The 16,319-nt window shown below is 37.8% G+C and overlaps 1 protein-coding gene across 1 annotated transcript; it reads left to right on the top strand.

The window, feature by feature from the left end:
- The first annotated feature begins 13,631 nt into the window (after window positions 1-13,631).
- On the top strand, window positions 13,632-14,099 carry LOC137817941 (uncharacterized). Its single transcript, XM_068621165.1, has one exon. The coding sequence runs from the start codon at window positions 13,632-13,634 to the stop codon at window positions 14,097-14,099; it is 468 nt and encodes a 155-aa protein (XP_068477266.1).
- Window positions 14,100-16,319: the final 2,220 nt, after the last annotated feature.

Below are 16,319 nucleotides of genomic sequence, written 5' to 3'. Positions count from 1 at the left end.
ATGCAGTATTTAATCGTAAGTTGTTGGTTTAGGGCATGCACGTAACCACGTATGAGAGTGAGATTTTTTCTTGGGGAGGGTTACTAGATCTGAGAGGTTAGCCTAACATGTGTAAGGTTTTGCACCAAGTGAATTGGTAAAATGAAGAGGGTGTGTTTGAGGTTGAGGTGTAAATTTTATGTTACTTGATTAATATTATTACTTTTTAATTAGAAAATTTAGGTTAACATAAGATGATCTATATGTAAGTGGGGAGCAAAAAGAAGAGGGAGTTGGAAAGGAGATAGTGAGAAGGAGGAAGTGAAAGGGAAGAAAAGGGTGGAAAAGAAATAGAATGAAAAAAAAAATATATTAAGTAGTTTTCAAGATAATATGGTAACATGAGAATAAAAATTTGTTTGTCATATGACAAAATATATATTAGTTAAGAATATTTGTAGATGTGGAATCATAAAAAATTCACATATATTATAATTTTTTATTAAAGAAAAATATTTAAAATATATTTTTTCTTATTAATACTACAAGAGAAGGAGATATAAGCTATCACACATTAGTCTCGACTTATGATGGGACATGAGTAGAGTCAACCAAGTCAACGCTAAGTGGAGGAAAAAAGTTTGAAGACTCATTATACTTAGACGTTAAAAAAATGTTTGTGTCAACCTATGAGATGCTAAAAAGTATAAATTTTAAATTAAATGAGAAATGTATCGTCGACTTGGCCGACACAAATTGATTTTTTTTATTGAAACTTATGTCGACTTGGCGGACAATTGTTATGTGTGGACCTAATCGTTGCTAAAAAATTTACCTATTTAAATCACATTATTTGTAACATTCCTAATTTTTACCCATATATATATATTAAAATAATAAAAGTAAAAAAAAACAATACCTAATTAATATATGAATATATACAACTATCTTATAATTGTATCTCAAAAAGATATCCCTCTTCATAAGGATTTTAACATATACACAAAAGCTTTAAAAGAAAACAAAGCACTCAAAATTAAAAGCATCTCCTCTTCTGGCTGCTCACTAATGAGCTCTATTACTTGCAACCTCATCTGTTCCCGTGTAATTACATGATCATCACAGATTAAAGAAAGCAAACACAAACAAAGAACATGGTAAGCTAGTTATATAAAAATTTCTATATAATTTCAATTTCAAATTTAATCAAGTCTCATACAATATTTCAAATCATCAAGTGTTTATTAAAATTCATAACTCATCTTTCTCATGTCAAACTTCTACTGACTCACAACACATAAACACTTGACTCTACTTCCGGAAGACTCATGTATTGAAATTAGCATCCAGAGACCTACACCTGTCATACTACTCACTGTGAAATCCACACAGCCATGCGCATAAACATCTCAATATCTCATCATCTCATATTACAGGGTAAATCCATTTGATCTGCTCTGGCCAGTTCTTTCAAACCTTAGAATCAGCCAAATAAACCTCCTTCGACTCTCACCAATTGAATAACTTCATCTATGTGATTTTATTATATCAGTAGAGTTATGATCGTCTCATTCACAGGATACTCACAAATCAATACACCCTAACAACAATCTCAACATGGTATTTCCTTTCCTGAAAATACTATGTCTTGATCACGCTATTACACCATTTCTTATCTCATGTAACACATCAATGCACCATTCAATCAAATCATATTTTAGACTTTTCTAAACAATTCAAATATATCTCAAAAATTCATTGAAACATATAACTATGTTCATTTAATCATATTTTTAAATAAGATTTAGATTTTTCACTTTTATGCAATAATAAACTAGGCTTTCAAAAGAAAAACAATAAAAATTTTAAATTTTATTTCTTTTAGAAAGTCTAGCCTGAGCTAGAATCAACCCGAGAGCACCCAAAATTTTATCTTGAACTAGAATTATCTAGCTTGAGCGAGATATGCAGAAAAATTATGCATAATTTGTTATACTTGTTAGATTCTAAATCATCATTTCATTCAATTCATAAATTTATAAATCTACACATTACATTGACACTTCCTACTCAGAATTATACAAGTACTCTCATTGAGTCATTGAGTTATTATGTCAATCTATACATATATATGATTTCTAAATCAAAATCATTTAAAATCAAACAACCAATTCTCATCAAACATTTCATTTAACTTTATTTAACAAACTATTCAAATACATTCTACAAGAGTTGGGATAAAAGTTTGGGATTCAAATTCATTATAATTTTTCCCCAGTAAATTTTTTAATCATCTCTGCGAGTGCTGAAAAACAATTTCAATCTCTAAATACTAGTGTTGTAGTATTTGATTTATTTCTCTCAGAATACATATCCGTTTGACCTAAAGTTTGTTTTGTTTGATCCAATATTGTGTTAAGAATATCACATAAAAATTTTATACACAAAATGTTTCAAGATGAATTTTCACAAATTTTGGAAGTTTCAGTGTTTGTTTCATTATAGAACTTTTTTTAAAAAAATCTATTCTAGTGTTATTCTTAGGTTTCCTATTTGAGTGCTCATTATTTTTGTTAGCTTTAATTGTTGATTTGTGTCTTAAAATAATCCTTGCAGTTGTCATAATAATTCCATTTGAGTTTAGCAATTTTAATTGAGTTTTTCTTGATTTTTTTACTTGGCCTCAACGGGTGAAATTCATTTTGAGTGGAAGTTTGGTTTTGAAGCTGTGAAGCTAATTTCTACTTGATGATTCATAGCTAAAGGTTAAAAACAGTGATTATTTGGAGAGAGGAGAATAGAATTTTGAGAGAAGATAAAGATAGAACATAGGATGAGATAAAAGAATTGAAACTGAAGACATAATAAAAACCTAACTCTAAGGAACTTGTTAATGATCTAATAACAAGATAAGAGACTCAAAACCATAAAAATAAAAGCACACAAAAGGCACAAAATGACTCAAAACACATGGATATTTATTGTAAAAACAAGAAACAAAAAATTCAAATAAAGGACTACTTGATTTGATGACATATATGAAAACAACATGACTTTAGACAACTAGAAATGGATCATATAATAAAAATGAAACCAACATAAACTTTTTTTACCAAAAGAAAATGAAAGAAGACTCAACAAAATTCAAAAGCACACAAGATAAACTCAAAAAGAACTCCTAAACACCAATATAGATGGTTCAAGAAATAACAAGCTATTTGAACCGATTAAACCAAACAAACAACAAACAAAATGGTAAAACTAAAAAGAAAACAGAATCAAGACATGAAAAACAACATGGAAATGGAAGAACAAAAGTTAGAACAACTTATCTCTTGAATATCTAAGCTTTAATACCAAATGATGCAAAACTAGCTTGTTTTGGTTCTTTTTTGTTGTTGTGGTTTTGTATGTTGCGAAAGAATGGACTTGAAAATGACATCAATGGCTGAATGGAAGTGTGGAGAAAATGGAATGAAGAGGGGAAGTATAGGCTTAGAAGAGGTATGACCAACTTCTAAGAAGATTCAAGCAAAACATTAATAGAAGTGCAAACTTGAAAGTGAGAATTTGAAGATAAATGAGTTAGCAACTTGGGCAACATTTCATTATCAATTCAAATCTAATTTACTGGGGGCTAGCACTTGTATTTATAGTGCTATGGGCAACCAATGTGCAAACTTTAACCCCAAAAACCCTTCACTCACAGAAGGACAAATGTCTCTCTAATTGGAGCAAATCCACTCAAATTAAAGGTTGACAAATGTCCTCCTCTAATTGGTAGAGAGTTCTCTGGTAAATTTGCCGAAAGTTCCAACCCTTTTTCCATCATTCCCTGCGCTATTTAAACTACCCAAGCATTTAAAGCGTCTTAAAGCGCTTTTAATCACAAACGTAACACACTCATTAAAGCGTTTAATTAGAAAACGTAGCGCATTTAAGACGTTGAAACGCTTGGGAGCCATTATAGTACCTGAATGTTTGAAAGGGAAACCGTATTGAATGACTTTTAATTACCTGGCACCTGACTAAAGGGTGTTTCTATTCTGGCATGGCTGTCATACACGTGGAGGGCCTCACGACGCCATGACCCCATCTGGGGGCGCTTCTGCCCACCTGGAGACGTTTCTACGTGTGAGTCCTCCTGCTGGGAGTGCTACTGCGCTAGGGGTGACTTTTTGGGTGCCAACTCATGCCCCCAAGTATCTAGTCACTTACTTTGAGAGCGTATCTGCCTTTCTTTTGTACTCTGCACCCGGTTGCCCTGGGCGTGACTTTCCTCTTGAGTCGTATCTGCCCCACGGGCGTCTCTGGGGCGGCAGGAGCACTTCACGAGTCAGGCTGCCCTTCACTGGTACTATTACTATGGCCTTGAAGCCACCTTTTCCTTCTCTTTATCATTGCCCCGTGCTATTGGGACCTGAGGCCTTCCCACGGCGTCGCTCCCTCCATGGTCTTTCCTACCCATGGGTATCGGGGAACCACACCGTGATTACCTTACTTTAGCATTGTTTGATCTGACGACGCCCTGGTTGGGCGACGCCTTCACCTAGGCCACGCCTTGCCTTGGCGACGCTTCCCCTTGGCGCCTCTCCAACTAGGCGACGCCTCATATTGACTTTGACTCCACCGCCGTTGACTTTGACTTTGACTTAGTCAACGCCCGGATACGGGACGGTACAGATAGCATCCCAACATGAGCACAAGTCTCCCATGCTATTTTGTAATATTCGTTTCAAAGACCAACGAGCTGATTCAACCCTGTATAAGTATAAAACATAAAACAATTAGACGTTATACATTTTCTAAACAAAGTAAAGGCATTGTTATACTTGTTTGATGTTGTATTTCCCAAATGCATTAATGAATCTGTCCAACACTTTACAAATTTTTCTTTGTGGGGAATAATCCATGTGTTCTTCACATATTCAACAAGTAATGGCCACGGTGAACAAATAGTTTCAAAACTTTTAACAAACTCATCAAATTGAGCAATATCTGTACAATCAATGATAATCCTCCATGAATCCATCACAACTTCCCAAGCCTCGACAGAATCAACCAACATTTTACACTTTGCTTTAACATTCTTATTGATATGAAACCGACAAAGAAGGTTTCTTGCTTTAGGAAACACAATATTGATGGCATTCATCAAAGCAAGATCTCTATCACAAACAATGACTTCAGGCCCCACATGCGATGTCAAAAGTGACTCTCTAAATTTTTGTAGTGCCCATATGAAGTTCTTTTCCTTCTCGCTAGATAAGAATGCAAAACCAGCAGAAAAGGATAAACCTGTACAAGTCACACCAACAATCTCAAGCAAAGGCAGTCAATACTTGTTTGTTTTGTAAGTCGTATTCATCAAGAATACAGTGTTAAATGCATTCAAAAGTTTCACAGCATCAGGATGAGTCCAAAAAATATCACTAATATTGGAAGACTCATGACACGCACTCCAGTGAAGATAGTTGTCACGGTCTAACAACATCATTAATTGTTGTAATTCAGTTCGTGGTCCTCTAACTGATCTCTTGTATGCGTATCTTGCATTGTATACTTGCTTTATTGTTGTCATATTATCCTCATTATTCTCCTTCAAAGTACGTAGTATGCTACTCGGTTTAACCATGCTTTTAGTCATATCAACAAGCATGGAATGTTCATTCGTTTTTAATTTGCCCGCATATGGATGACCAACTAATGTATCATACAAATCATGATTATGAGTACCACATATTACCTTAAGTACCCAACCTTGACCCTTTCCAATAGGTTTACCTCGCAATTTAAAGGGACATTGACATTTTCGAGTACTAGTTACAGTAATCTCCAAACCATCCTTATACTTTCTGTAACTACCCCCCCCCCCCCCCTTTTACAACCAACATATGTTTTTCTCCCTTGCTTCCCATTTGTTATGTCAGACCTAATAATGATAATAACAAAACCAAGTCTATAAGCAACCCTACGGACCCATTCAAGTAAATCTTCTCGCGAAGGAAAAACCTACATAAAGTTATTCCAACAATATTACAAAAACACTTCTTCAAATTATAAAGCAATAAACATAAATAGAATGAAATTTTATTCACCTCATCTGTTGTAAAATGAGTACCATAATCCTCTTCAACTAATTCATGTTGATGCACATAATTCATTAATTCTTCCATATATATCATTTCTACTTCATCCAATCTTTTTGTAATCAATCCAACCTCCATGTCCATACTTACACCTTCATTCATAAAACATAAATTTCTATTTTATTCTAATTTTCATAAATTCACACAAGTATGCAAAATAAAAATAACATTCAATTACCCTTCCGGATAGTGTAATCCATAAGTAAAATAGTACCTTCCAGATTAGATAATCCGTAATGCATTTCACAACTTCAAAGTGACTTCCGGATTGTTTAATCCATAAGTCAAATTAAAACAGCAAATTGCATTCCGGATTACATAATCCATAAGTCATATTTAAAGTTCTAAAATGACTTCCGGATTATGTAATCCATGGTTCATTTTGTATCGGATTGCACAATCCAGAAAAGTGAGTATGTTTGTTCCGGATCCGGTTTACCCCCGGTTTAACTAATCCAGAACACTTTAATGTTGTCTTACGGATTGTAAAAACATTCCAGATTATAGGGGTGGATAACATGAAGTTCATTGCACGGATTATACAATCCGGTGATCTAGCGGATTAACCCAATCCGGAGAAATAAGTGTTTAAAGCACGAAGACTTACCTACGAACGGAGAATACGAGCCGTGAAGACCACCCACCACAGCAACAACACCACCACCACGATTACCACCACAAGCACCACTATCACCACCGACAAGCACCAAGCACCAAACACCAAGGACCATTTGTTTTCACTATGCGTAGAAAAGTAAAACAAATTTTCTATTTTTATCTTTTTTTACTGAAGGACAAATTTAGACTTTTAAAAGTATATGGGGGTGGCTGAAGAAGGGATGGAGGTGCAGGAAGAAGCACTCTTTACATAATTATGAATATGCAGGAAGAAATTCCAAATAATATTGGTAATATTGGTACGTACCAACTTAACCTAGGGTACTTTTTACAGTTTAATCTTTCGGAAAAAGCAATATCAACAAAGTCTCTTATTTCTATGAATATTGAATTGGAAATTACGAATGTTGAATGGGAATAAATCAACTAGTACCAAATTATATACATAATCAAATCCGTATTTACCATGAGTTTGTCCATAATTTTGAGCCAATTTTAAGATTGAATTAGGATGAAGTCGAAATTCTAAAACCGTAGATCAAAGGACACTAGTCAGTGAAATAAAGGTTATTAACTTGTTTAATCTTGCAGGTGGCTGATGAACAAGTATATTATGAGGCAGCGCAACTAATGCAGAAAATGAAATACAAAGTTGTTAAAAAAATTGAAATAAGCGCCACCAATAAAAGCATAAATTTCAAGAACAGAAGACAAAAAAAAACTTATACAAAGATGCAATAAAATTATTCAAGTGTAAAGAATACAACTTGATTTACATGTTTCGCCTAAAACCAAGTGCAAGAGATAGACTAAACAGATGCAATTTTACCTGAGCGGAATATTTCTGCTATTAAAACTTCTGCCTACCATATCACAAAGCAACGATCTTATCGTTGCGCCAAGAAATCAAGCAAACATAAAAAATGAATCCGGAACAAAGGTGAAGGGCAGGTTATACAAGGTTCATAACTTAAATGTTCCAAAACAATTTCTGAGCTAATCAAATCGCTCCCAATCTCGAGATACTTTAGCTGAAGGTGAGTTCTCTGATGGGGCATCCCAGCTTTCCATTCCCGAGTCAAAGGTTTCCCATTGGGTTGTTACTTTGACAGCATTGCTACTGTCGATAAAAGGATTGGAGTTTCTTACCTTTAGAGAATCTAATTTATCCACTAAAGTCTGCACACGACGCACTTATTCAATGGTGGTAAACTTCTTACAGTCCATCAATGGTAATAAGTGCAATGCTGGTGCAAAATATAGATATCTCCATATTGCATCTCCACAGTGAAAGTCTTTGCAATTTTGAGCAATATATGAAGAAATGGTGCATTTTACTACAGATGATTTAACAAAATGGGAAGCGGAAAATTTCCAACATTAAGCAAATAAGAAATGGTTAAAAATTAGTTGATAAGGAAGTTAGCAGACAAATAACATATTTCCCGGTTCAACTTTCAAGGCACAACTCATTTGCTACAATGTCGCTAGTCATTCTCCAATGTGGGATCTAAGTCAGACCGAAGTTAGGAATGTGTTAGGACAAAAAATAAGAATAGGAAAATGATAGGAAAGGTGTACCATAGGAGAACATTAGGAACCGTTAAGGGAGCGGTTAGTGGGGGTATGGTTGGTTTTTAACAGGTTTTGGGAAAGGGGACTTTTTGAGAAGATTAGATTGTGTCAACAGGAATAGTCCTGTGAGAAAGGGAGGTTGTTCCCTTTGAAGGTTTGACTTCCTGTAACAGTGAATCTCAATAAACAGAGGAATTCTCAGCATCCTATCTCTATCTTTGTGTGTCTCGTTTTTTTCTTTTTCTGGGTTCCTAACAATTGGTCCGACCTGCCGGATCCGTAGGGAAGCTTGGGGCGAGAAAGAAAAAGGTGGAGGATGGAACAGAGGACGAGTGCATTGGAGAAGTTGACCAGCGATCAAGGAAGAGTGATGATGGAATTAAGAAATGATATCAATGGGTTGAAGGACGACATCATAGACATCAAGGAAATACTGCGGAACCTCAAGAAGGGGGATCGATTATCGGACGGAGGAGAAAGTTCAGTAAATGGGGAAGAAAGAAGGGATGAGCGGGTAAAACAGAGTAGCAAATCAGAGTATGAGGAGGAAAGCAAAGGAAGACCATGGACGAGAAGAATAGAACTTCCGATGTTTGAGGGAGTAGACCCGATTGGATGGCTGGCTAGGGCCGAGAAGTTCTTTGAGGTACAGAATGTTTCAGCACGGGAAAAATTAAAGTTAGCGTTCATCAGCCTGGAAGGCAGCGCTAGTTCGTGGTTCGTTTTCTGGAGAAAGAATTCCAAGAACCAATCTTGGGAGGAGTTTTCTTTAGCTCTGATTCGCAGATTTGGGGGAAAAGAACGGAGCTCCGTTTTCAAAAAATTGGCCAAGCTCAAACAGAAGGGGAGAGTGGAGGAGTACATCCAAGAATTTGAAGGATTGGTATCTCAAGCCCCACAAACCGGAGAAGAACAGTTGCTGGGCTATTTCTTTGCAGGCCTACAACCTAGGATTAGAAATCAAATCCGACCCCATGATCCGAAGGAAGTGATGAAAGCGATGGAGATTTCTCTTGATGTAGAGGAAGCGTTCAACGAGGAAATTAAGGGGATCAGCGGTTACCGGAACGCCACCACTTTCAGTCGATCGGGAATAGTGAGTCGCGCCGACGTGACGAGGGGAAGCGGTGGATCGAGTGCAACGAGCATGGCTAGTAACGCCCTGGAAGGAGACGATCACGACTAATAGGGAGGCTCGGCCAGGGGAGAGCACCAGGAACCGTGGGTCGAGGACGCTTCCGTACCCCGAGTACGTTAGAAGGAGAGAAGAGGGCAGGTGCTTCCATTGTGGCGGGGCGTATAGCCCGGGCCACCGCTGCCCAGAGAAAAATCTGAGGGTGATCATTTGTGCGGAAGAGGAGAGGGATTTGAGTGAAGAGAATGGTCATGATGAGGAGGAAGAGAGGGGAAACCCAGAAATGGACCTATCCATTTTCTCGGCCAGGGGCTTAACACAGCCACACACCATGAAATTACAAGGCACCGTGGAGGGAAGAACCGCACTGGTGCTAATTGACAGTGGGGCCAGTCACAACTTTATTTCAACAGAGTTAGTAAGTCAATTGGGTTTAAAAGTTGAAGCAACACCAACTTATACGGTGAGGCTAGGGGATGGCTACAAAAAATCTGCAAGCGGATGTTGCCCGGAGGTGGAAGTACAGCTGGGAACTTATGGAATTAAGGAGAAATTCTTCGTATTTGAGCTAGGAGGGGTGGACATGATTTTGGGAGTGGCATGGTTCGCGACTCTGGGGGAAGTGAAAATTAATTGGAAGACTTTGACCATGAGTTTCTGCAGGGGAGGAAAGCAAGTGCACATCCGAGGAGAGCCCAAATTAGCTCGAATGTTGGTGACGCCAAAAGCTCTAAAAAAAGAGAAAGAAATTGAAGCCGTATCCCTTGTGTGGGGAATAGAAAATGCTGAAGTTTCAGTCTTAGACCAATCCAGAATTATCCAGGATTCTGCTGAATTAACAGGGTCACAAGCAGCAGAGTTGGAGAACGTCCTAAAGGAGTATGAAGGGATTTTTGAAGAACCCAAACAGCTACCACCCAACAGAGAAATTGACCATAAGATTCCGATCAAAGCTGGAACGGATCCTATCAATGTAAGACCGTATAGATATCCCTATGTGCTGAAAACAGAGATAGAAAAACATGTAGAGGAAATGATGAAGAGCGGAATAATTAGACCCAGTAACAGCCCCTATTCTAGTCCGGTGATCCTCGTGAAGAAGAAGGATGGTAGCTGGAGGTTTTGTGTGGATTACAGGGCTCTGAATAAGGCAACTATTCCAGATAAATTCCCTATTCCGGTGATAGAAGAACTGTTAGACGAACTATATGGGGCGCAGTTTTTTTCTAAAGTGGACCTCAGGGTAGGATATCACCAAATTCGCATGCATGAATCGGATATACAGAAGACCGCTTTTCGCACCCACCATGGACATTATGAGTCACTGGTAATGCCTTTTGGGTTGACAAACGCGCCTGCCACCTTCCAGTGCACCATGAACGACATTCTACAAGCTTATTTAAGGAGGTTTGTTTTGGTCTTCTTTGATGATATTTTGGTCTACAGCAAAACTTGGGAGGAACACCTGGACCATTTGAAGCAAGTTTTAGAAACCCTGCAGCACCACCAGTTTTATGCCAACCACAAGAAGTGCGATTTTGGCTAGCGGGAGATACAGTATTTGGGTCACGTCATATCTGGTCAAGGGGTTCAAATGGACCCCCAGAAGATTTCGGCTATACTGCATTGGCCAATACCGACGTCCTTGAAGGCCCTAAGGGGTTTTTTGGGTCTCACGGGGTACTATAGGAGATTCGTTTATAACTATGGAAAAATGGTGATGTGATTCCACTAGTACAATTGGAATGATTCTTGACATTCTTAGGAATCATCTTGAGTTGGTTAAGAGCTAGGCACTTTCTCATAGAAATGGATCAAGGTTCTATGAACAAGAACTCACCAAAACTAGTGCCAAAACACAAACTCATATAGAAGATCCAATTATTGTCAAATTGAACCGAACAAAAAGGCACAAAAGCTAAGCAAACTGAATTTAAATGCTGAAAATTAAATTGAACCGAACAAAAAGCTGGAAAATGAAGAAGAAAGATGAAGAACAGCAAAGCATGATGAAAGAACCGAAGCAACACAAAATTAAGCTGAAATTGCCGAACCAAAAACAACAAGGAACAAGCTAAGACATGGAATTAATCAAAGAAGAAAGGAAGGAGAAGAGAATTGCTCATGAAGATGGATGAATGATGGATGATCACGCCACTAGAAGTGTGGTTGCTCCTAGATGAGTGTGTTGCCGCCACTTGAGGACACCATGGATCCTTCAAGATAAGACTAGAGAAGAAGGCTCAAAAGCTCTCCAATGCTCACTCCAATTTTGAGTATAGTTTCTTTAGATAAATTCCAATCTGAATTGTGAATGACCTAAGCCCTCCTTTTATAGGAGCAAGGGCTGGTCATGAAGCTTACAACATAAGCTAACCAAAAGACTCTTCATATGCTACTTACTAATAGCGCCTAAATGAAGCATGAAGAGTACTCTTCTAGAAAATTCTAAACTAATGCCTAAAGATGCTTTTACAAAAGAGGTATCTAAGGTTTCCCTCTAAGCACCTTTCCTAAAAACTATGTATTTAAACATTCTATATTATTTACAAATTTATAAAAGAAACTATAAAGAGAGATATTTAAATGAAGCCTATTCTTGAAAACTTGTAGACTTCTTTGGCTTTAGGCTTGATCCTCTCTTTATTTTATGTCTTCTTTTAATTTTGAAAAGACTAGAAGGAAGAACTTCAAATGTGTAGGTGAATGACCTCTCCCTTCATTAATAAAAGCCTCCTTTATTTGATTCTCATCAAATGGCTAGGCCTTTGACACAACTATTAAAGAAAGGAAGTTTTGTTTGGACAGCAGAAAGCACGGAAGCTTTACACAAGTTGAAAGCAGCAGTCACCACAGCTCCGGTGCTGAAGATGCCAGATTTCAGTCAAGATTTCTGTATTGAATGTGATGCGTCGGGGACAGGACTTGGAGCAGTGTTATCTCAAAACAAACAACCTATTGCTTTCTTCAGCAAGGCCTTAGCTGAGACTTCACTCACCAAATCTGTATATGAAAAGGAGTTAATGGCCTTAGTGTTGGATATTCAACATTGGAGACCGTATCTGATAGGTCGGCGGTTCACAGTGTATACTAACCAAAAGAGTCTAAGATACCTTTTGGAACAACGAATAACCACCCAGAACCAACAGAATTGGTTAGCAAAATTGATGGGGTACGACTTTGATATTGTGTACAAACCGGGAGCGGCCAATAGGGTAGCAGACGCGCTGTCTCGAAGGCTGGAGGAAGAGGAAGACAGAGTTAAGGAGATCAATATCTTGTCCAAACCATATTGGAGGGACATCGAATTAGTGGAAGAAGAAAACGAGCAAGATCCTACCCTAAAGAAGATCATGGAGGACTTGAAGAGCGACCCGGAGTCACATGGGAATTACACCCTGGAAAATGGGAGACTTCATTACAAGGGTAGAATGGTGTTGTCAGCGTCTTCCAGTTGGATACCCAAGTTACTACACGAATACCATACGACTCCGTTGGGTGGACATTCAGGAGTTTTCCGCACCTACAGAAGGATAGGTCAGTCGCTATACTGGATGAACATGAAGAAGAGTGTGACAGACTACGTCCACGCCTGTGCAGTGTGCCAGCAGAGCAAATATCAGGCGTGTTCACCACAAGGAGTGCTACAACCGCTACCTATTCCAAAAACGGTGTGGGAGGAGATAAGTATGGATTTCATCGTCAGGCTTCCGAAATCATGCGGGAAGGACGCAATATTGGTGGTAGTGGATCGCCTTAGCAAGTATGGTCATTTCATCGCCCTTAAACACCCATATTCGGCGAGATCTATTGCAGAGGTTTTTGTTAAGGAGATAGTGAGATTACATGGCATTCCCACATCCATAGTCAGTGATCGGGATTCAACGTTTCTAAGCCTGTTTTGGAAAGAATTGTTTAAGTTGCAAGGGACGACGTTGAAGATGAGCACGACCTATCACCCCGAAACAGACGGTCAAACGGAAGTGGTGAATCGAACGTTGGAAACATACCTACGTTGTTTTAGTTTGGAACAACCTAATGCATGGGCGACGTTACTTCCATGGGCGGAATACTAGTATAACACCAGCTTTCATGGAGCGACCAAGTGTACACCGTTTGAAGTAGTGTATGGTCGTCCCCCACCATCCTTGACACGCTTTATTCCCGGAGAGACGATGGTAGAGGCAGTGGAACAGGATCTAATGAACCGGGATGAGGCTCTCTCACAACTCAAATTTCACCTGGAAAGGGCGCAGGATGTGATGTCTAAATACGCCAACCGCCATAGGAGACCTTCCCCAATTAAAGTAGGTGATATGGTCTACTTAAAAATCAGGCCCCAGAGACAACTGTCAATGCCAAACAGATTACATCCAAAGCTGGCAGCCAAGTATTACGGCCCGTTTCAAGTGGAGGCTGCCGTAGGAAAGGTGGCTTTTCGCCTACAGCTGCCAGAAACAGCTCGAATCCATCCGGTCTTCCATGTATCGCAACTGAAGTTAGCAATAGGGACACAAGAAGTTCAACCCGAGCTCCCTAGGGAGTTGCAAGGTCCGACAGAGGAATGGCATCCAACGGAAATACTGGATAGACAAAGACTGTTCACCCAAGGAGCATATATTCCACAACTATTGATAAAATGAAATAAAGGAGAGAGGGACACCGTGGGAGGACATGACAACAATCAAAGAACAATTTCCTGAATTCAACCTTGAGGACAAGGTTGCTGTATCAGAGGGGAGTAATGTTAGGACAGAAAATAAGAATAGGAAAATGACAGGAAAGGTGTACCATAGGAGAACATTAGGAACCGTCAAGGGAGCGGTTAGTGGTTAGTGGGGGTATGGTTGGTCTTTAAATAAAGACCAACAAGTTTTGGGAAAGGGGACTTTTTGAGAAGATTAGATTGTGTCAACAGGAATAGTCCTGTGAGAAAGGGAGGTTGTTCCCTTTGAAGGTGTGAGAAAGGGAGGTTGTTCCCTTTGAAGGTTTGACTTCCTGTAACAGTGAATCTCAATAAACAGAGGAATTCTGAGCATCCTATCTCTATCTTTGTGTGTCTCGTTTTTTTCTTTTTCTGGGTTCCTAACAGAATGTAACATCAGTAAGAAATCACAAACATACACTTGAAATGGACAGAAAATAAATAAACTAAATTTCAAGATACAAAGGTGGGATCGGCTACATCGACAAATCAATACCACAGTATTCTACGGTGAATCATATTTGAAGACAATACATTGACATCTAAATACTTCTTAATTGTTTTGCCAGTAGTTCTACATAAAGCAGTGAGGTTACCCCCATCTGATCTCTCCTTACCAAGACAGACAGAATTTCTGTTTTTCTGCCTTTCTCATTGGTCATCATACCATCTATAAATATTTAAAGATTTTTACTGCCTTCAATAGCAATAATGGCACAATTATTCTAATTCCTACTATAATAGGTAATCAAATGAATACACAAATAAAATAGAAAGATTAGAACTAACATTTAATAGGATACATTAGATCCTGATGGAGAAAGACTTCTTCAGCTTTTCTCCTAAATCACCTAAGGTAACCCCCACCTTTCTCTCTAAAGCATTCATTCCTAATCCTATCTTGTCTACTATGTCCATACATCCGTTGTAATATCCTCATCTCGGTTACATTGAAGTAATTCCCAAGTTAACATTTTACTGCTCATCACTTAGCTCCACACAACTTTACAAGTATTATAGTTATGATAACCTTTGGCCACACAACTATGAGATACTCCACCATTATACATCGAAGGGGTTTTGTAGAGAACTCAAATTTCAACGTAGTAATAAACTTGTAGTAGCACAGTTAGGAGTGATGTTAATTAAGATCAAACTAATCCAAACCATAGTAAAGGTAAAACTGAATGGTTTAACGGGTGTAATTGTATTGGGTAGCGTATTGTTGAACCCAATCTAAAGAGGCTATGGTCTTGGATTTGAATATTTGGAAACCAATTGCTCAACGAATCTCATTATTTTTTATTTTCATATTCTTTAAATTTTATTATTACTTTTAAGATGATATATTTTTTAAAAGATAAATAATAAATAATATAATTTACACTTTTAAAAAAATTATTTTATTTCTGTAATAAAGTAAATTCACGAAACCAAATCCAAGTTAACTAACTAGAGTGGCCCAGTAGGACCAAGTCAGGTTTGCTGAAGAAACTCATAAATTCATCTCACATGTTCTGGTCTCAATTAATTGGATCAGACAACTGTTCCCTCTGAAACTGTCCCAACTTGACCATAGCGCTAATGCTGATGATATTTCTACCACTTATTGAACTTCTAGTCAGGATAAAGAAATTTGATCAGAATAAAAAAGAAACTGCTTCCCAAGGTAGATGTATAATGTATCAGCAAGGTCAAGGAACGTCTAAAACGCAAATGATGAAAACCCAGTAGTATTTCATATAAAACGAAACATTGTCAAACACAAATGAATATTAAATGCTTGCCCTACAATGATTATTACCATAAAGAGATACTCACTTTCTTTTCCTAAGCTGCATAGAAAGAAAACTTAACATGCATAGATACTAAACATGAAATAAAGAGACAAAAAATTCAGAGGCAATATTGAGCCATTTTGTTGGACCAAAGGTTTCAAACTTGGTCAATGCTTTGTAATAAAAAAAAACATTGTTCATAAGGACTACGATGGCTATATTTGATCCATAAAAAAGTTCTTTCTTCCCGATTGTTGATGAACTATAATATGATTTTCATTGTGAAAGCCATGATAACAAAAATAATGCATAATGGAATTACAAAGTGGTTTGAAGATTCCTAAAGAAGTTCAATCAATGAAGACTTTATGTAAATCAAA

Source organism: Phaseolus vulgaris, chromosome 10 (genome assembly GCF_000499845.2).
Source record: "Phaseolus vulgaris cultivar G19833 chromosome 10, P. vulgaris v2.0, whole genome shotgun sequence".
Taxonomy (NCBI): domain Eukaryota; kingdom Viridiplantae; phylum Streptophyta; class Magnoliopsida; order Fabales; family Fabaceae; genus Phaseolus; species Phaseolus vulgaris.
This window is presented reverse-complemented; position numbering and strand designations above follow the sequence as displayed.